The sequence below is a fragment of the Cygnus atratus genome, chromosome 18 (assembly GCF_013377495.2).
Source record: "Cygnus atratus isolate AKBS03 ecotype Queensland, Australia chromosome 18, CAtr_DNAZoo_HiC_assembly, whole genome shotgun sequence".
In the NCBI taxonomy this organism is placed as follows: domain Eukaryota; kingdom Metazoa; phylum Chordata; class Aves; order Anseriformes; family Anatidae; genus Cygnus; species Cygnus atratus.
Window position 1 is genome coordinate 9,523,929 of NC_066379.1, and position 21,284 is coordinate 9,545,212.

At 35.7% G+C, this 21,284-nt stretch overlaps 1 protein-coding gene across 6 annotated transcripts in view; it reads left to right on the forward strand.

The window, feature by feature from the left end:
- Positions 1 to 21,284, forward strand: part of HELZ (helicase with zinc finger) — an 83,674-nt gene that overhangs the window by 25,472 nt on the left and 36,918 nt on the right. For 4 of the 6 annotated variants that reach the window (XM_035558785.2, XM_035558787.2, XM_035558789.2 and 1 more), the window contains 10 exons: positions 199 to 247; positions 675 to 750; positions 3,744 to 3,942; positions 5,021 to 5,128; positions 5,443 to 5,740; positions 7,519 to 7,786; positions 11,574 to 11,907; positions 16,513 to 16,643; positions 19,076 to 19,255; positions 19,787 to 19,891. In XM_035558785.2, the coding sequence (XP_035414678.1) occupies positions 199 to 247; positions 675 to 750; positions 3,744 to 3,942; positions 5,021 to 5,128; positions 5,443 to 5,740; positions 7,519 to 7,786; positions 11,574 to 11,907; positions 16,513 to 16,643; positions 19,076 to 19,255; positions 19,787 to 19,891 (1,748 nt within the window). The remainder of the gene's footprint in view (positions 1 to 198; positions 248 to 674; positions 751 to 3,743; positions 3,943 to 5,020; positions 5,129 to 5,442; positions 5,741 to 7,518; positions 7,787 to 11,573; positions 11,908 to 16,512; positions 16,644 to 19,075; positions 19,256 to 19,786; positions 19,892 to 21,284) is intronic. The other 2 variants (XM_035558786.2, XM_035558788.2) reach the window with 1 other exon arrangement.

The window sequence follows — 21,284 nt, forward strand, 5'->3', positions numbered from 1 at the left end:
GTTCCTGTCAGAATCCTTTTATCAATGGTAGCAATTTAATAGTTAGGAAATATTTTTGTAACTAGAAGTGATGTCAAACTTCTGAATGTTTTTTTATTGATTGTTCTGAAACACATTTTTAAAAGCAAAGAAGCCAAAGTAGTTCTTATTGATGAAATTGTTTTGTTTCTTTACAATTGTTTTTTTTAATAATTGTAGGCAGCTGGTAAAGTACCATCAGGATATCATGTAGAAGATTTAGAAGAAGGTATGTAAATCATTTCTATAGGTACTTCATTTTGTGGTGAGAAGGCTTTAAGATTCTGCTGAATGTTTAGCACGAGATAGCAGTCAAAAAGGAGAAAACAGGCTTGACTTGATGAACTCTGGGGACTGAGGCTGAATTTGTTGTCATTGGTTGAATTCGAAGGCAAAAGTTTCCATTTATTGGTCAAAGCATTGCAACAGAGCTTGCTCCATTCTGCAAGTTGTTTAAAACTTGCCTTCATACCCTTTAAAACTTTGTTCTAAATGAATTTGTTAGGGAGTAGAGTTTTTTTTTTTTGTGGATGATTTTTTTGCATGTGAATACAATTTGGGTTGATGTTTAAAGACATGGTTCCCTGGACAGTTACCATCAGACTCATAAATACTTGGCCATTAGACAAGTAACCTGACTTTTGACTACCCCGCAGGGTCCCGGGATGGCTGGCAGTTCCGCCCTCCACCCAGAGGAGTCACAAGCAGTGAAGAATATACACTATGTAAAAGGTAAATTGAATGCTTTATACCAACATTCTCTAAGGCATCATAACACTTCCTCTTTTATTAAGCTGCTAACAGAATGATTAGGAAGTTAGGAACATGAAGGTACTTGTTAGAACAGGAGTTGATTAATTCACAGGTTTTTGGATGGGACAGTAGATGCAGAGGCACCTCATTTTTTCTGTAAAATGAAATCACTAGCTCTGTTGTCATAAGAGTAGTTTGAGCAACGTTTTTCTAGTGACAGGGCAGTACCTGTCTTTTTCCCCTCCTTTTTCTAATTTGTATAATTTCAGAGATGTGACAAGTTCACTTCTGCAGACAGCATTGTTAGCGGGCTGAAGCACAGTGAAGTGTACTTTGACAGCAGATAGGGTGCGTGCCTTTGGATAAGTGGGTTTTGCTGATAGATGAGGTTTATCTTCAGATAAAAAAATGTTTGCAGTTTCCCTCTGGATCTCATTATGTCCATTTTGCCTAAATTCATATACACAGAGGTGAATTGCCTTGCTGAAAGTCCAAGTGCTTGTGCTTGTATTGAAGTTTCATCTCCTTGTCTCTTTCAGTCCACTAGTCAAATTTTCCTGTGGTTTATATTGATAACACAGTATTACATATGTAGTTAGAATTAATAAATATGGTGAAAAACAATTATTCTGCACGTCATTCTGCCATATCTGTAACTTACACATTATTATCAACATAGGTAGCGATCGGACTTGCTTTTTAGTTGATACAACTGAATCTGCTGAAATTGGCTGTGATTTTCTAGAGCTGCTAAATCCTGCCAACTGTTGACTTTTAGCAGATCTTATGCATAATTGACATTTAAAGAAAAATAATAATTAATGATGACTTTCTGAGCAGCATCCATACCATGTTTCTAACCTCTGCTCTGAAAGATTTTTCCACGAAAGCTGTAATTAGCTTTACTGGTTACCTTCTTATGCACGGTATTAATGTTTATAGTGAGAAGGATGTGCTTTTACTCAGCAAATCCATATGAACAGTGGCATTCCAACCATGGATTAAATATTTTAGCTTCCTTATAAGGAGGCAGTTACAAGTACTGAATATGGATTTTTGAAGTTGTGGTTTATTTTTCCCCTGTGTGCCATAAAGCAGTAGGAGTACATCATATTTATTCTGGATAATGAAGTTACGGAATTGCAGCTGTACTAGATAAGAAACTAAGCATTTAGGGGAAAACAAATTGTCTATTAACACTGAAAATTTGGAAAACTTACATAATGATGACAATTTTTTAAGGTAATATGCTTTCTTATTAAATAATGAAAAGGAAAAACACTTTAAAGTCTGCTGGATAGCTAATAAGAACAGGTCAACAATTTGTTTTATGCTTGTGCTCCATTTACTTTGGGGCATGAAAATCATAATTGTACTTCAGCATTTTAATACATCAGTGCAGTGCTGAATTTGAAAATGTGCAATTCAACGTTGAAACTGAGTACCAAGAAAAATATTTTAATTTAAAAGGTATTAAGCAACATAGCTTGAGAACACCTCTAGTAATAACATAGTATATATCATGCTTATTTTATTTGCCATTTGGGCACTTAAACCTTTAAATAGTTATACCATTCCTTTAAGAAATGTGTATGCTAAATCAAGTTACAGTCAGTGATGCGAATGTGTCCTGGATATCCAAGTACTTTTGCTGCAAGGTTTTCATGTCATAGTCAGGTATTATTTGTTTTTGTCAGATAGCTCAAGGTCACGTTCTAATTCACATTATATTTTACATTACATAATATGTTTTCTGCGGAAAGGTTATTCAGTCACTGATAATGTTCAGCTAGTTCTTTGGTGTGGGGTGCTTACTTCTGTATTCATTTAGTCTTGGAGTGTTGGTGCATCCTTTTTCTTTTGTAGTAACTCATCAGTGTAGGACAAGGTTCTTAATATAAATATATACGTTGGTATCTATGTGAAATTCAAATATAGTTATGTTTACAGACTTCCAATCAAATTAATATCTTGACAGAGATCAGCATTCCTGACTATTTATGATAAATGTGATGCTTACAGTAACACATGAACCAAAACCCCGCTGGCCTGGTCTGTATCTTCCTGAGTACCTTTACATAAAACAAAGCAAAAACACAGAAGAAAACAAACAAAAAACATTTTATGTTTTGTTTTGCAATCTGTTTTTTAAGGGCTTCACTTTTGAAGAATGATGAAAGTGCAGATACTGCCTTGTGTTTTTTAAATTTCATACAACATTTAATTGTAAAAAGTAGTTCATAAATTATGTAGGCATTTAAGTAATAGTTGACCCACATTTGCAATAAATTCTGAGAACTAGAATGCTTAAATTGTGCATAGACATTAGGAATATTGTTAATTTCGATGCAACAGCATGTGTTATTACATGAAAAATGGACTTTTTAACAAATCCATAACCTCTGTAAGGAGTAGATCCTTTTAGACTCATGCACTCTTTACCAAGAGGATTAAACCTTTTCCTTGAGAGATCATTTCTGTGTAGGTGTATTTAATAGAAAAGGCCACGTGATGTCACTGTTGCTCTGGGAAAAACTGCTGAATGAGCACTTGACAGCTAATAGCATTAACTATTGGAGGCAATTATGCTATATCTTCCCTTATTACACCATTTTATTCATGTTAATACAGTGCCTAGCAATTTCAGGGATGGTCCATGATCTCATCATGTTAATTGCTGTACAAACACTTGATTCTTCTTCTTTGAAGCTGGAAATTTCGTGAGAAGACTTGTGTTTCAAAGAAATTTGATATACTTTACTTAGCAGTAAGAGAGGCTGCTGCCTCTCTTACAAAAAGCTGTGTACATTTATATATTTCCAAATTAGTTCCCATGGACTAGAACTGCCTTTAGTTCAGAGAGGGACTTCAAGAATGTCCTTCTGGCTTTAAAAGTAAAATTTTGATAAATTTCATTTTTTAATTGGAGACCAAAACATTCAAGGCATAATCGTTTTTCCTATTTTATGTAGATTTTTAGAGCAAGGGATCTGCAGGTACGGTGCACAGTGTACTTCAGCACATTCCCAGGAAGAGCTAACAGAATGGCAAAAACGATATGCTTCCCGCTTGATCAGATTAAAACAGCAGAAGGAAAACAAACAGTGTTCGGGCAGTTATATGGAAACCTTGATTGAGAAATGGATGAATTCGTTATCTCCTGAGAAAGTGGTAAGAAAATATACTACTTTCCTATGTGCTCATATTTAAAACTAACAGATGAGCCTGTTTTTGGCCCTTACTATCAGAGCTGGTCGAATTACTCATTACCAAGAAATTGTCAAACCAATTTGCTCCCCTTTCCATCCTGCCCTGTGTCTTCTTGCAAAGATACCAGAGACTTGGTCTGATTTCTGCAAATGTACTCATTCTTTTCAGGAATTCAAGGAAGAGTTTGTGAATTACAGCTTGTGGGTTAATCACAGTGTTCATTTTGCATATGTATTATTCCCAGTGCAGGATGAGTCAGCCAAGTCTCATGGTATTGTTTCTGTTCTTTGACTGGATAGCAAAACTTTTTAAACTGGAGAACAATAAATGGTGAAGCTTTCATGACTTACTGGACAATACTGTTTGTGCATGGCTCCTTTTTCTTTGCCTGTAGCTGCAGGCACTTTTATGAAGAACAGCTAATCCCCAATGTTCAAAAAAGTTTGAATCCTGAAGAGCGAGGGGTATGGATATGATCAAACTCAGCAGCTGTTGGGAATTCCAAAGAATGTTTTTGCAACATTCGACCAGCTCTACTTACCACTGACCCTAAGGAGTTTTCGGTCCATCTATTGTTGATTAAAGTCTGGGAAGAGTGGACTTTCTGCAAAATGGATTAATGAGTAGAAAGCTTCATTCTAGTTTCCCAGTGTTTCTAGAATTCTCATTGATGTCATTGAGATCTGGGGTCTTCTGGAAATACAGTCATTGGGCCTCATTGTATCAGGTCCTTCTTTCCAAATTAAATTTTCCAAAATTAAAACATCTACAACTAAGTTGGATTTTGAAAATTAAGTCCTGTGGTTAATTGTCCATAAATGGTTGTACTCTTTCCTTACGTGGTATGATCTAGTGGATTTGTATTGATTATCTCTGAAGTAGCACGTTTTATTTAATTCCTACACAGGACTTGCATCAATCCTGCACAATCTGGGAGGCCATTCTTTCACTTTTTGTTCAAAAATACCTTTTCCTAAATGCTTTTATTTTGGTATTGTCTGTAGAAGTTTAATATGATCTTCTTTTTCTTTTAATCTAGCTTAGTGAAAGTATAGAAGGAGTGAGAGTAGAACATAATCCTGAGCTATCAGTAACTGTTACCACCAAAAAGTCTCATCAGACGTGGACATTTGCTCTCACTTGTAAGGTAGGATAACTTATCTTTTAACATTGAGTTGATAATAAAAATTAGAATGTGGTCCATAAGCTTTTGTGATTAAAATTTCAATTGCATAATACTTCTTTTGAAAATAAAGCAATTCCCTAGCACCATTCCTTCTCCAGCAGCCCTGGTGATTATGTATCGAGTGCCCTGATTTCTGGAAAGCAGGCAGTTCTTGTGCCTGTTTTATCAAGTTGAGAATTCTTATAAGCTCTTATTGTCTGATTGCAAATGAACATATTCCCGAAATAATTTTGGTTTTCCAACACACTTCATTTCAACCCTTGCATTTTTTATAGCCTGCAAGAATGCTGTATCGAGTGGCATTGCTTTATGATGCCCATCGTCCACATTTCAGTATCGTTGCAATATCTGCTGGAGACAGCACTACCCAGGTATCACAAGAAGTTCCAGAAAACTGTCAGGAATGGATAGGAGGAAAGATGGTCCAGAATGGAATAGATCATTATATATACAAAGTCAGTATAGCCTTTAACACAGAAATCTTTGGAACTTTTCGCCAAACTGTTGTGTTTGATTTTGGATTAGAACCAGTCCTCATGCAACGAGTAATGATTGATGCTGCTTCAACTGAAGGTAATGTATGAAAATTTTTTTTTGAATAATAGAAACTTTTAATGCAATCTCTTTTTCATGTTTCTGGGCAGATCGGAATCTGTATTAACAGCTGTTGAACATCTATTACTGTATGCTTTGTTCATCCTCACAGTTAGGAATATTAAGCAGTGGACAGAAGCTTCAGAATGTGTAAATTGGATTGGGCTCAGGGGAGTTAACTGCCTTACGACTGTTACACCATGTATCAGGATTAATCTTGTCAAAATGCTAGGAATTTCTAGTTCAGTATGTGTCTGAAGGGCAGCACAGGAAGTTAAAGTATGTTTATGTTTTTATATGCATTCTTGGATTGATGAAAATGTTAAGCATGTAGAAGGTCAGTAGAAAGATGAAGCATTTCTGTGATAATTCATTGTTAATTAAAGAAGACTATCTGAGAGGTGTCTTTTCTTGCAATGTCTGACTGGAGTTGTCAAAGGCAAGAGGCAAAGTTTAGGCTTGTAAATCAACTTGCTGTAACACCAATTTGGAAAATGCAAAGAAAATGTAATTTCTTTGTGTGTATTGAGGTTAAAAAAAACAACACGTTACTTTGTAAGTATTGTATTGTTTATGAAATTGAGCTGTGCCTCTCATGAAGTAACTTCTTTGTCAACTCCTGAAATAGCTGTTATCAGAAAGATGTCAACGAATTGGAAGATGGTGAAGAAGTACAGAAAAGAAGGAAGCAATTTGACATATGGCAAAAGATTAAGGGAGCTAAATATAAGTCACTATGTCACTTGGCAACAGACAAGAAAGTGGGATAGAGTATGGTAATTTTCTATGAGGATTTCGGAAAGAAAAACACCAAAGGAATAGAATTCTAGCACTAGGATGTAAGCAGGAAGAAGGAAAAAGTGAAAGGAGGAAAAAGACAGATAAAGAAACAGATTTTTATTCCTGGCATTTATTTACATATAAGAGGTTAATGTTTCCAACGCTAATTAAAAGAAACTGAATAGCAAATGCCAAACTCATGAACTGACGTGACATGGTATAACGTTGGTGTCACAGTGTTTTTGTTGTGTTAGCGGATATATTTTGGGTGGCTGTAGACAATGTTTGGTCTTCTGTTTCTTGTTTAACCTACAAGGTCCCTGAAATGAGTGTGTACTGAAAAAATAATTTCCTAACTTAAGTTTTCTAACCTAATATCATGTTAGGTTACATTTCCAAAGTTGTGCCTAGCAAACTAATTTTACACATATAATACAACTATCTGCAGAATGCACATGTGGTGCTATAGATTTTTTTATTTTTGAACGCTTTCAAAATGCTGCAAATGCAAAGATTTCTTGCTGCCTATTTCATTGACTTGTTTTTGTTACCTTCTAAATTTCATATTACATTTTGTAAAGTTCTTCATTATCTTATATTTTTGAAAAGAGATGATGTTGCAGTTAGGGTTTACAAGCACATTGTGATGGCAAATCCTTCAAAGTTGCTTGCAACTTTCTATTAAATAAAAGTGCTTTCCTTGTTTATCTGTACGCTTTCTATTTGCTAGCTATAGAATATTTTATTTTCTGGTTATTTATTTTCTCTATTTTGTTTGAGAGCCTGCTTGTTCTCTGTGTACACCTGAAAAGCAGGGGTGGTAAGTTTAGCAATGAATTTACTAAAACTGTTGTAGGCAAAGGAGAGACTTATATGCAGTTCATTCTCTCTAATGGGATTATTTTTAGTAGTGTGTGGTTTTTAAAACAGAGAGAGCTTGAACTGACTTCCTTTCCCTGTTACGTCTCTATATCCAGATCTTGAATACTTGATGCATGCACGGCAACAGCTACTAACCACAGCTAAGCGTTGGGATTCTACTTCTAAGACTATTGTAGAATTTGAGCCTAATGAAACTACTGAATTGGAGAAGAGCCTTCTTACCAGATACCAAATCCCTCTCTCTGCTGACCAGCTATTTACACAATCTGTCCTGGACAAATCATTGACCAAGACCAACTATCAGTCACGGTTGCATGACCTCCTTTATATTGAGGAAATAGCACAGTATAAGGAAGTTAGCAAGTAAGTAATACATTTACAAAATTATATCTTAGATATTTGTTACTGTCCTATTGAAATGATGATGATAACGACGATTTTTTTGATTAAACTTACATGGTAAGTTAAAATATTAAGTTTTCTTGTTTCTTAGAGATAAAGTTGAATATGAGTGTGAAAATAGAAACTTTAGATGAAGGAGACTAGCAGTTAATGAATATAATTTAATGATGCTCACTTAAAGCAAGTTTACTTATCAGTCTGCTTACAGCTGGAGTCACTGAACAGCTGTTGCACAATGTTTTGCTGGTACCTGTACAATAATTTTTGCTTGTAGGTTTTTTGGCTCTCTGTGAAAAAGAAATGCATCAGTTTTTTTATTCCTTGGTAAAATCACTTATAGCAAAATAATATATAAAATCTTTGTGTACAAGTCATTCAGGGAGGTTTCTTTCTTTTTTCCTTTTTAAAATTCTTTTTAGGAAAAAAAGGTTGAATTGCGTTTGGCTCAAACTCTGGTCTTATGGTGAGGTGGCAGCTAACGTTTTATTCTCTAAATAGGCTGAAAGCTAGCTTATGAATAAAAGTTCCTAGTAAAAGGCATATAGTATACATTTCTTGTTTGTGTAATACAGCCATTAGCAGTTGTATTTCTCATGTTAAGGCAGAAAAATGGTTCCATTTCTTTTTTGTATCTCAAATGAAGCTCAGTACATTTGAACCCTTCTTCTTTGTATCTTTCATCTCTGCTGTGTTCTGCTTTTGAGCTGGAATCTAACATAGAGAGGAATAATGCTTCAAGATTCCTCAGCATGCAGAAATGTTCTCCATCATACATATTTATAATCGCTTTTCTAAAGCTTTTTAAAACAAAAGTGGGTTTAAAGTAAACATTATGAAATATGATACAAAAGTAGACAGTATTTTTACTGAGTGAATTTTCACATAAAGTATTACGCTTCTGTTCCTCATAGGAAAGCACACAGCAGCATGCCTGTAGAAATGAAAGAATGAGGAGTGCATTCCATGTAATGCTTCCCTTTTGGTGCACTGCTAAGTTTTTGCTGCTCTTTTTCAATTGGTAGATTAGTAAAAGTAAGTTTTAATAATGTTCTTGAAATCTTCTGTTTTGATACTGCTGATGACAGAAATATTCTTTTGATCTTGTAGATGCCCCACTTTATTGCAGCAAGGCTTGAACTAACACACTTTTCTGATCCTCTGTGGCTGAGATCACACACATGCTATTCTCTAGTGAGGTGCCAGGGTTACAAGCCTAGAAGAGGGCCCAGAAATACAAATGCAAGTGGGTTGTAATACCTCTGAAGTGGTGTCATGAGTCAAAATGTTGATGAGCTGCTACTCTCTAATGGGTTTGTGTATGCATCTCATAAAAACAGTGGAGTTGTCAACACGGTCTCTTCTGGCAGGACTGGAATAACATGAGTGTCTGCAGTTCACATTGGAGTGGATTGTTGTGTTTTAACAACGCTGCTAATGACTTCTTGGTTTCTGGGATAACATTGTTTCAGACTTTGGGTCATCACCTGTGTGGACATTAGTGAGTGTGTGATAATATATAGCAATATAGAGCTCTTTCCATGCTTTCTGCTACCAGACTTGCAGAACAGATTTATCTAAAGGCTGTACAGTCTTATAATACTGGCTTTAATGGAAAATAAATTTGTTTTTATCATTACTATGTCTTATAGTTTATCAATGCATAGGTAAATGTCATACTGCACACCTTGTCTGAATTCTGCAGATATAAATGTAAAATGAAATATGTTCGATTTACTGTTAAGAAAATGTTATATGGGGCTTTGTTCAAAATGGCTTTACTTGCCATTTAGGAATTTATTGTCTGCATTGCCACTGGATGGATTCATGATACATCAAATATTTCTTTGATTTAATTTTGCAGTGCTTGGAGGAAACAAATTCCTTCCAATAAAGATAAAATCTCCTCAGTATAAAGGCTATTGGTTGTGTATAAACCTCACTGAAAACTTTTTTTTTAATGAACTTTAAAGCAAAGATGAGGAATGGATGGAAGAAGCAACTGTTGACTTTAAAATAAAATCCTTAGACAATTTTGTAGTTTAACAGCTTGCCAGAAGGTGTCAGCTTACTCACTGGAAATTGTTTGATAATCTGTAAACTTTTTATCTCCTTTAGTGCAATAGAATCAGTTTAGTCATTTATAAAGACAATAATTTCTCTCAGCATGGCAGTACTACTCCAGCAGGTTTCTACAAATCAGAATTTGAGAATGAGCTGGTACATTTTTAGCAACCTGGGGATTCAGTTTTAGGAAGTTTTTACGAGTCTTTATAAAATAAATTCACAACGGCACATGATTGTATCTTAGTAACAATGCAGAGCTCTTGTTTATTCTGTGAAATCTAATCTATACAGTATGGTAACAATTATCTGAATGTGATTTGAGCTGTTTTAGGTGTTGCTCATTTGCTGATAGGTGCTTCAGAATATTCTAGCACATTAATACACAGAAGTTTTTTTGTTTGTTTTTAGCACATGTAGAAATCGGAAGGATTACACTTAATTCTCACATGTTTCCATAAGCGCATGCTTTTGAGTGACTGCTCTAACTGTAGCTCATGGAGCAACCTTTGCAGTTACTGATGAACAGAAGGAATTCATGTTCAGTAGGATGACATCTGTTGCTTTTTCGGGGTGGGAATGTGAAATGTGCATCTGACTTAATTGCTCGTATTATGTAAAGAAGCAACTATTTCCACAAGGGGGCAAACTTGCAGTTTTTTTTTCTGGAAGACATATGATTTGGCAAATATGGCAAAATATATTCAATGTTTAAATTCCAAGAGAGATGAAATGTTGGATTTCATTGTTACGGGCTTATGGTCCCTGATAGTACAGGTCTTAAACTATAACCATGAGTTCATTAGTTTAAAATATGAGTTTTAAGAAGATGAACAGATCAAAAAAAACCAGGGTGAGTATCATAAGACGATTATTTTTTCCAAGAAATTTTGTTTGTGAAAACCTTTGCTTTTTACTTATTTCTGTAATTTGTCAGGAAAAAGTTGCTGATGATAGAACGTTAACAGGAGTGACAGATTTTTTTTTTGTTATTTTAAAAATCAGGTTGAAAAAATATTTTTAAAAACAAGCCAGACACTCTAGGAGGAGGTTACTGTGTATTGGTGAGAGGTCAATAAATGCGCTACTGTGTCACTTTCACATGTTACGTATGTGACTTTTTGAAAGTACTAACTACTAGGAATGATTTTTTTTTAAATCTCTGGTTATAGGAGGAATTTGCTATTAAGAGGAATTCTTTGGATAGATGGTTTATGTGGCTGAGTCTGCAATGCCATTCCTTCATTTTAAGTAAAAATGTCTCATTTTTTATGCCCACATTGTGATTTTAAGGAAGCATTTTAATCAATCCGTCTCAATTGTAGATATAATACTATTTCCCTTTGTCAAGATGTAGATAACCTTTTTTGGTGTGCAGCCTGGAAGAGATACATGGAATAAACAGGAATCTTATTCTGTTCTTATTCTTCTGTCTGTCCCTGAATACCTAATATCAGGGAATATAACATAACCTTACAAACTATTTAAATACAAAGTTTTACTTCTTTGGGACGTGCATAGCATTTTTTTAAAGCTTTGTTGAAGTTGATTCTTTTAACTTTGGCTATACTTGTTTGTTTAACAGTTATATGCTCAGAGTCTAAGGCGGTGAATCTTTGGTCTGAATTCATGAAATCTCCAGATCTGAGAGCATTTTTCTGCACTGACCAGATGCTTTCTTATTTAGGTTCAACATAAAAGTGCAATTGCAGATTGTAGCAAGCTTCATGCTCACTGGGGTTTCTGGAGGTGCAAAATATGCCCAAAATGGACAACTTTTTGGACGCTTTAAGCTCACTGAAACGCTTTCAGAAGACACTTTGGCTGGACGGCTGGTGATGACCAAAGTCAATGCTGTTTATTTATTGCCTGTCACTAAAGAGAAATCAGCACAGACCCAAGGAACCAAAGAGAAGGTTTATGAAGCAGCTATTGAAGAGAAAACAAAAGATTATATCTTCTTGAGGGTATCCAGGGAATGCTGTGAAGAACTTAATCTTCGGGCAGATTGTGAAATGCAGGTAAGGCTGAGTGGAAGCTGTTTTGGCATGTTTGAGTTGTCTTTTTCAGCTCCACCCAAAGTAATTCCTAGAAGATATGGAAAGGAATTTTTTTATGCCTTATCATACAGAGAAAGTAGAGCACAGATGAAAATTTCATCTGTGAAATGTGAATTTTATTTATAAATATATGCATATATATTGTCACCAGAGTCCTCAGGAACCTTTTCTTAATGAAGTCAAAGGAAGTTTTCTATTGCTATGATTTTTTTCTCCAATAAAAATCTCTGCTGCTCTTGATGTAGCCAACTAGAACTCTCCCTGTGGGAACTTGGGTCTTGGGCTCTTGATTTTGTATCTTCTCGTTATTGTGGATTCCACTACACCTGTTCCTAGACCTGAGGTGAGATTAATTTTTAGTAAGATCTATTGAGGCTATGAATGGGCCTTGTGCTGCCTTCTGAGACCATATCAGAACAAAAGGAATATTGTCCTTCAATGGCAAAGTTTTTAATTTACAGTATTTCCTTGATGAAGATGACGAGGGTTGTATAAATGGAGGCATGAGGAAGGTGAACAAATACTTTAATGACATATATTCTTTGTTTCACAGTGGTAATACTTGCCTCCATGGCGCTCTCTCCCTTGACACTTAAATACCTGTCGTGGAGGCATTTGGTTACAAAATGAAGAGTTGTAACACTTGCTGGAGAAAACTGTGTTGGCAGTAAGATCAGGATTTTGTGTACTTTATAGTTGACATGAAATAGGTGGGGATAAAATCTGCTTTTAAATAACATAGTGTAGTTAGTGCATGAGGTGTAAGTGGAAGTACATGTAAGGGAAGATGAATCTTAAGTTAAATAATTGCAGTCTTCCCACCCATTCTCTGTGTGTCTGCTATAGAACTTGTGATCAGCTTTGTTACTAAATGGAAATGACCTCAAATTAAGGTCACTGGAATTGCTAGAATTGAATGTATTTTCACCAAATAATTCTCTCCTCCCATTCGTTTTGTTTTGGAGAAACATGCAAGAATAATAATGTCTTAATTTAATGTGGCTAATTGGCCTGGGAAGACTTATGTTCTTCTGGGCTCTTGTTTTTGTGTTTGTTTTCTTAAAACAATAATTAAACCTACTAATTGATTCTATCAAAAACTCCACTGGAATGCAAAATGAGCTGGGGCTTGAGTAACTGGCTTGTTTTCCTTGTAAAGCTTAGCCTGAGGCAGCAAATCTATTCTCCATTAAAAATGGGGTCCTAAGTTTGTTTGTGAAATCATGCAGTACTTCATACATACATCAGTGAACTGGTGGTCAAATCCTTAAACAGTTACCTATATTTTAATGAATCACAATTGTAAAGAAAGTTTTTCTGACAAAGTACTGCCTAAAGATGTGGAAAGGGATCCTCAGGTTAGAACGGAGTGCATTACAATTCGGATGCGTAGGGTTTGTGTTCAAGATGGAAATCTTGCCATTGTCTCCAGTGCTTTTAGGAATACCTATGAGATTCTGAAGAGCAATTTGGTCAACGTTTATTTTTGTATGTTTTGGGTAAATGAGTGGTCTTTACTTTCCTTTCTTCTTCTAACAATTCATCTTGGAAACTTCCTGCTAATTGACTTGCCTGTTGTCCTGTCTTACGTGTAATAAACACATAATTCTGGCTCTGATCAAGTGCACTGTTCCTGAAGGTGGGATGGAATGAACTGGTGCTTTAAACCCCCTTGGCTGCTGCTCTTTTTGGTGACCAAACTAACGTGAGATTGTTTTATTTTTGGAGTGGATACACTGTTCTGTGTCGTCTTCTGTGAAACTGGCAATGGATTAACTTCCTTTCCTACTGTTTTCTTATTCTGGAATGTTTATTAAAGCAGGTTACATGCCTCTCCTACACAGATGGCCTCATTCAGTACTCTGCAACAGCAAATATAACTATGTGATTCAATCCAAACTGCATTAAAAACAAAACAAATCACAAGCTGTTAAAGAAAGTGGAGAAATGCTGGTAGATAATGAGGCATTTAATGCCAGCCACCTTACTCGGACTCCCAGAAAAGGCCATTAAAATGTTGCTCAGATGAGCATTATAGTTTGTCTGCATTTAAATTACTGCTCTAATACAGGGTGGTCTTTTGTTCGCCTTGGGTCTGTCTGAGCACAGACGTTTTTCCTCTTGCTTGGAAGCTTTTCCTAACATCTGCAGGATACTGTCAGGCAGACGGATCGGCCCTGGGTAGGCACGGACAGGACGCAGCATGGAAGGAAGCTCGAGGTCACCCTCAGGCACGAGCTGTCGCTGTCGTTCTTGGCAGGTGCTAAACCGTGCTGCTTTTAAAGGACTGGGTCTTTCCTGAGGCACTGGTAGGCATAGGCTGGAACAGAGAGGGAAAAATTTCCTGAGCATTCATGTATACTATTTAAAGAAAAAGTTTTCCTAGCAGTTACAGTAGTTTTTGTGGGCTCCATGCTTAGTTGTATGGATCCATTGCTGCCCTTTTCTTTAGTTATGGTTATATGTGTTGCTGTAAAACGTGATAGTCAAAATGGATATTTAATGTCTTTATACCTGTGAGAGATGGGAAGTTAATGGCTACAATCTGTACTGATGCAAGCAGATGTTTATTTACAGCAAAGCTAGCATTGATTTTACATGCTGCATAATGGTATAAACAGTATGGTTAAATATACTAGAAAAAGGAAATGGCAAGAGCTGTGTTTTGCAAATCCTTTAGAAAGAGATGATCTTAGAGTAATTAAGATTACTCATGCACAAGAGGGTTTTTACAGGTCTGATCCGTGTGGCTAGAAGTGACTTTTTGGGCAGGTAATGGGGCATCGGGTCCAGCCAGTACTTACACGGAGCGTGGAAAGTACTGGAAGGTTAAATGGCTCCGCCAGGGGAGGAGCTCATGAGAGAAGGTAATGTGGCTTGGAATGAGGCATGTTGTGTTAGTGCAGAGAAGTTCTTGTCCATATATGAAGAAAACTTATTTCAGTTGGCTAGGACTTTGAATTAAAGCCTTCACAGAAGCTGTTAGAAAAGACCATTTACAAATATATTCTGTGTTTGTTGAGCTTTCTGACTGGTAGCAATAATTATCATGAGAGTCAAGTGTGATTAAGAAATAACGGCCTCTAATAGGGAGGTAGAGGAGAAAACGGGTGTGAGAGCAGGTTTTTGCCTTGGTCACCTGGCATGAGTTTGTGTGACTGGGGGTCCCAGGGGGCTGCGGCTGGGCCCCTCACGCCCCTGGGCCTCTGCTCCTCGGCTTCCTCACCTGTTGGGCTGGTGGTGTGTGAGCAGCTGCTGCCCGGTGGCCGTGAAAGCGTCAGAAAGGAGACCGGGGACGTTTCAGATATTACCGGTGTGTTTTCTAGGTCACCAAGGGGTGCTTTTCCCAGACAGGTTGAAATAATTTGACGGGCTGTTTGTCAGCCTGGTCACTGAGCAATGTAGATCTCAGAAAGGTACTTATTTGCTATTACTTAATTACAAAATGCTCAGTAGAGTAGTAGCATGGTAATTACATAAGGGTCTAGTGATCAGTAACAATGCTTTCAAAAAAAAACTCTAAAAATTTATGTCAATTACATGAAGTTCCTCAGCAGCTTTGGATGCTTTTCGGCCATTTTTTTTAGTGCAAATTTTTGTCAGATTATTGATACAGGCTTCTCTGTTAGTTAACATTGAGTCTTTGGCTCAATTCTCTGATAAGATCACTTGGTTTTTGGAGAGATTCACAACTGCAAATTTAAGTATGTGTAAGTTATAATCCGTATGGATTGTTTTTATGAATTCTTTCCCTCAGAAACTACTTTTATCCAGTCATGAGATTTAGAATCTTTCTTTACTGTTTTAGTGTGTATATATATATGTATAAACTAAATTCACTGTCCATTGTTCAGTTCTGAATTTAACCAGGGATGTTAACATGCTCTACATTTTGATTCTAGCTTTGTACCCGAATTTTATTGGCATTTTCTTTTACTTACTAGCATTAAAACACAAGTAATTGGGAGGACAAACAAAAGAATGTATTGATAAACAATTACATTTTAGAAATTACCTTTTGGAGAGTTCTAACAACTCAACATAAGTGACGAATTGTATTATACCAGAACATTTGACTGGAATTAAATGATGTTTGGATTTTATCTCTGCTGGTCACACATCTGATTTACATCATCTGTTCATCTGTAAAAGTTTCCGGTCCATTGCTGTTTTCAGGTTGTTCTTACAATAAGTGATGGAAGCTTGCATATTTAAAAACAGTGTTTTAGGAAAATAATATTTTCAAGGAATATTTTTTATATTCCAAAAATAATTCCAAGGATATTTTCCCTTTTTTTTTTTCCTTCTCAGAACCTGCAGTGGAATCTAATCTTAAAATCAAACAACAAAATGATGTTATAGAAGATGCTGTATTTTTCTTTGTTTCAAAACAAAACAGGGCAAGTTAATTTTATTGGAAATCTTTTGATTGATATTTGTTGTTTTCTTCTGAGAATCAGTAAGTTGCAGGAAGATAAAAATTTATGATATGCAGCCAAGTCTAAAGAGTGTTATCTAAATAAATCATTCTTGTTCATCTGTTAATTCATTCATTTTGTACTGTAGGTTGAACTTCAGTTTCAGTTAAATCGCTTACCCCTCTGTGAAATGCATTATGCCTTGGACAGGATTAAGGACAACAGTATTTTGTTTCCAGATGTCAGCATGACTCCCACCATACCCTGGAGTCCCAACAGGTACAAGAATACAAACACTTTAATATCAAAGATCGTATGGTAATGCAGTATTGAATTTCTCATAACAGATGGCTGAAATCTGCCCTAGAACAGGAAATATGTCTTTCTCTTCATTAATGGTGAGGATGGTTCAGAGAAGGGAGTGAAACAGTTCTAAATAAAACAAGAAAACCGATCCTCTGAGGACTAGAATCTGTTGATTGTTTTTTTTTCCTGGAGGTTGAAATGTGATTTTAATAGGCATTGCAGTTGTATTGTAGCTGTAGAAAACAAAACTCCTATGATTATTTACTGTTCTGTTCTTCATTGAAAATATGCACTTTATAGAAATGTAAATACCAGTTACAAGGATTGTGCTGTGCAGGATCTTAAGCATGCAGATTTTCATTTGCATGAGCAACGATTAGTACTCTTTGAGTTTGATGCAATGACCCAAATTTGTACATACCACTGAAGGGGATGGCAAGAAAAAAAAAAGAAAAAGGGAGGGTGGAAGGGTATGGGAATAAGGCTTAGAAGAACCAACATTGCACTTGCAAGCAGTGCTGAGATTCTTTGTACATAGGTTTTATAGTTTCCTTTATGAAATATAAACCCGTACATTATATAAATACTTTTGAGAAAACTTAGAATGATGCAGTAATGCAGTGAAAATAGTTTGTCTTGAAGAGGAAACATAGGGAAGAGCAACGTGAGGCTTTGTGGCTCAGGGAGTATGGTCAATATTCCTGGTGCATGGGGAAGGATAAAAAAGGCATGAAGTTTCTGTACTTAGATGGACACCAGGGAATTGAGAGGTATGTGGAACTGATAGCCTGTACAGCACGTGGGTAGTTGTGTTGTGTCTTGAAGGTGAGAATTAAACTGTGTGATTGCAGCGCAGTGCAGAATGGAAGATAGCTCAAGAATGAAAAGGAAGGTGATCTGGCCAGAAACCTGAGACAGCTAGATAACGTAAGACGAAAATTACTGGAAAAAGTTCAGTTCCTCTTTGGAAGTGTAGGAGGAAAAGAAATGATGAAAGGGTGGGTGCAGAGTTCTGGGTGAGGATGATTGCTGCACGTATCAAAGCTGTGACAGTAAAGGCAGAAAGAAGGGTTTTGCACAGAGATATATTACAGAGCTAGTGGAGGACAATGACAATCTGTTCACTGACTTAATTAAGTTTTGGGTGAATCTTGCAAGGAAGTAGTATTTAGGAATAATTTGAAAGTAAGCAGTGATCTCAATAAAAAGGAGGTAAGTCAAGTAAGCTAGAACTTTCTTTTCTGTTTTATGCCAGGAAATTCATATTTACAGAAACTTGCACGGTAGTTGTAATTGATATAAATTATTTGTATAATGGCTTTATATTTTTATATACATATAAATTATGTATGTAATAGTTGTAGTTGTGTTTAAGTCAGTGTAATGAACGTGTTTTTCTCCATGTGGTGGCTTGGTTTGCCCTACCTTGGAATTCAGTAGCTCTGACTGATTCAGAACTGTCTTTCCCTATGTTTTTCTTATATTTTTGTTTCACATCCCTATTACTTTTCAGTTTTTCTTAGATCCTCCTGCAAGCTTGTTGTTCATAGCTGTCTTAAGAGTTGACTGAAGTCCTAAACGTTCTCTTTATTTTACTCCCTGTTGGTAATAGAAGCTTTCCTGATCTGCAGGAATCATAGTGCTTGTACCAAAGCAGATCACATTACTGAAGTATGGCCATATGTGCAGCAGTGACAGGTGTTTTTTACTATGCATGTCTACTTTTAAATCTGTCACTGGGAATATTAAAAACTATGTCTACAAATCTTTAACCTCTTACGCTCATTGGAATTTTCTGAAATCATCCTTCTGTTAATGCTGGTATCACTAGCTTGTTGCAGCAAAAATCCTTTTTTTAGACTGCTTTCCTATTAGAGGTATGTCTTAATGATCAAAAAAAAAAAGTCATTAATTGGTAGCCACTATTTTTGTTTGTTTTTGAATTGCATCATAGTTCATATTTACCAAGCTCTGAGTTTGTATAAATGTTGACTTTTAAAAAGTTGACTGTATAAATACTGATGGGAATAAATGTAACCAATGTTACATTTTCTATAGTAATAGTAGGAAAAACTTTCCTTTGTTATCAAGTGATTGTGCAGCATGTACTTTCTTCTAAAATGTGCACTATGCAGGGTAATTATTGTTAGATGAGATAGTGTAAAATGAGACATAGTTGGATTTCTTTTGAAAAAACTGATTTATTGCAAGTAGTATCAAGGTTATGTGATAAAAGAATTTGATTATTTTGCTAGATTTGTTCTATTATGACTCAGAATGACAGAATCAGTACATTAGCATATAGACTTTTCCTTGAAAGCCCTTGAGATCTTAACTCATTTCATTTCTCATTGACTGTGAGTATTCATAGCTTCTGATTTTAAACTCGTCTCCTTTTTGAACAGACAATGGGATGAGCAGTTGGACCCTCGACTAAATGCTAAGCAGAAAGAGGCTGTTCTGGCTATCACTACTCCACTTTCAATACAACTGCCTCCTGTTCTTATCATCGGTCCCTATGGGACAGGAAAAACGTTCACTCTGGCTCAGGCAGTCAAGCACATACTCCAGCAACAGGATACTAGGTGAGATGGGGCACTAAACATAGAGCAATTCTTGATTAGCAAAGAAAATGCCATTTTTTACTTAAATACAAGTGAAAGGTAGAAGTATGGAATTTCCACCCAGCTTAAAAATAAACAAAACCCCAGCCATCCGTCATTGTTTTGAATGATAATGTAATTTTGTAGTCTTAGCCTGTATTTTCCATTCAGAACAAAACTAGTTAAAAGTGATGATATCTAGAATGACTGTGATTCGCTTGACGTGGAAAGTTGTACAGTATGCTAGACAATAAAAGCTGTTTCTTATTTTAAATCAAGTCTAGATTAATAATTGTGAAATAATTATTGAAAAACTGTTTGAACTTTAAATCTTTTCCTAACTAAAGGATTTGAGTTAAAGGGCTGAATCATGCAAACTAGAGTAGGTCAGTGACTAGTTTCATTAAGAGAAATGTGCAGGAAGATGGCCACTGTTTCCTTTTTTTTGTATTCTACTGCTTTGAATTGTTTTCTGTTTCTTCATTGCTTTTTTGTTTGCACCATTTATTCCAGCAGGATTCTCATTTGCACCCATTCTAATAGTGCTGCTGATCTCTACATAAAGGATTATTTACATCCATATGTAGAAGCAGGCAATCCCCAGGCAAGACCTCTCAGGTATTTTTTAAGGCTTATTATGTATCTATAAAATACTATTCTTAAGAAAAGGTGTCTATAATAAATGGTTAAAGAACTTTTAAAACATAAAAGCATATTGGCATTACCAGCAGTGCTTTTAAAAACATAGACTAAAAGGAATGTGAAACATTATCAACATCATTTTGGGTCATTTGTTAAATATAAATAAAGACATCCTTTTTTAAGCTTTTATTATTCTATTGATAAATGTGTCTTTCCTAACGAGCAAACTTTTGATATGCTCCTCTAAAAGCTATTATGATAAAAATAAAAGGAAGTTTAAATGTATTTTAAATTCTGGAAGATTTTTACTCATGCTTACTACTTGGAAGCTTGAGCTTCCCACCTGGCTTTTTGAAGAAAAAAATCTGTTGACATAGGAGCTACGTATTTAGAGAATCATGTGGAAGTAGTTTGGCCTCTTCTGATCAGTGAGTTTGAAGTAATTGTATGATTAAATGTATTTGCCATGGTTAGTTTTGGGGGGCTTAGTTAAGAAAGGAAATGAAGAAGAGGTGGAAAGTTAAAGTGCAGAAAGGGTAAAACGTGCATAGAAATATTTAGGGAGTATTTATTTATGGGCAGAAACCCACTCCTGGGAATATTTGCACAGATATCACAGTATATAAGACTGCTAACTTGGTATATATTTTTTAAAATTATGAGTATCATTTTCTCAATGTCAGTGCGTGACTATTATATTACTAAGAAAATGACTCTGTTTACTTGCTAGCAACTAAAAGCCATTCTGGACTTAAATTTTACGTAATGTCAGTAAAGCCACTGAAGTTGTGTGAAAGGGCTAGATTTATGACAGGTGTAAATTCTCTTAGGTTTTCTGGCTTTAGTCGCCATGTGACAGACACTGAGGATCTGGCCAAAAAAGAAAAGGCAGCTGACTTCTGAAAAGTTACCTTTAATTTGGTGTATTTTAACCCAAATTGTCTTAAGGGGCTTTGTAAAGCACTTTGTGATGAAAAGCATTATGGTGTCTTAATTTTGTAGTGGAGAAAAAATGTGTGTAATTTACACTTTAAGGATTATTGAACTGTGATTTAACAGAACAAGATGTTAAAGTTAGATACAGTTCTATTGTGGTTGCCAAGCTTTTGCTACCTTCTTTCATGTGCTATATTCAACTATATAGTCTGGTCTCAGATGTGCTTATGAAAAACATATGTAAAAGAAACGCAATTTTTTCCCCACTAAGGTTAAATATATACGTATACGCACACATTTGCCAAGAGTATTTCAGTGCATAATGCAAAAGCCACTGCAAGTTTTAAATATAACTGTCATAGTGTTTGTTATGAATCCTTCAGAAAGTGCTGCTATAGATTGTATGACGTTGTTCAAGTAGTCATGATACCTT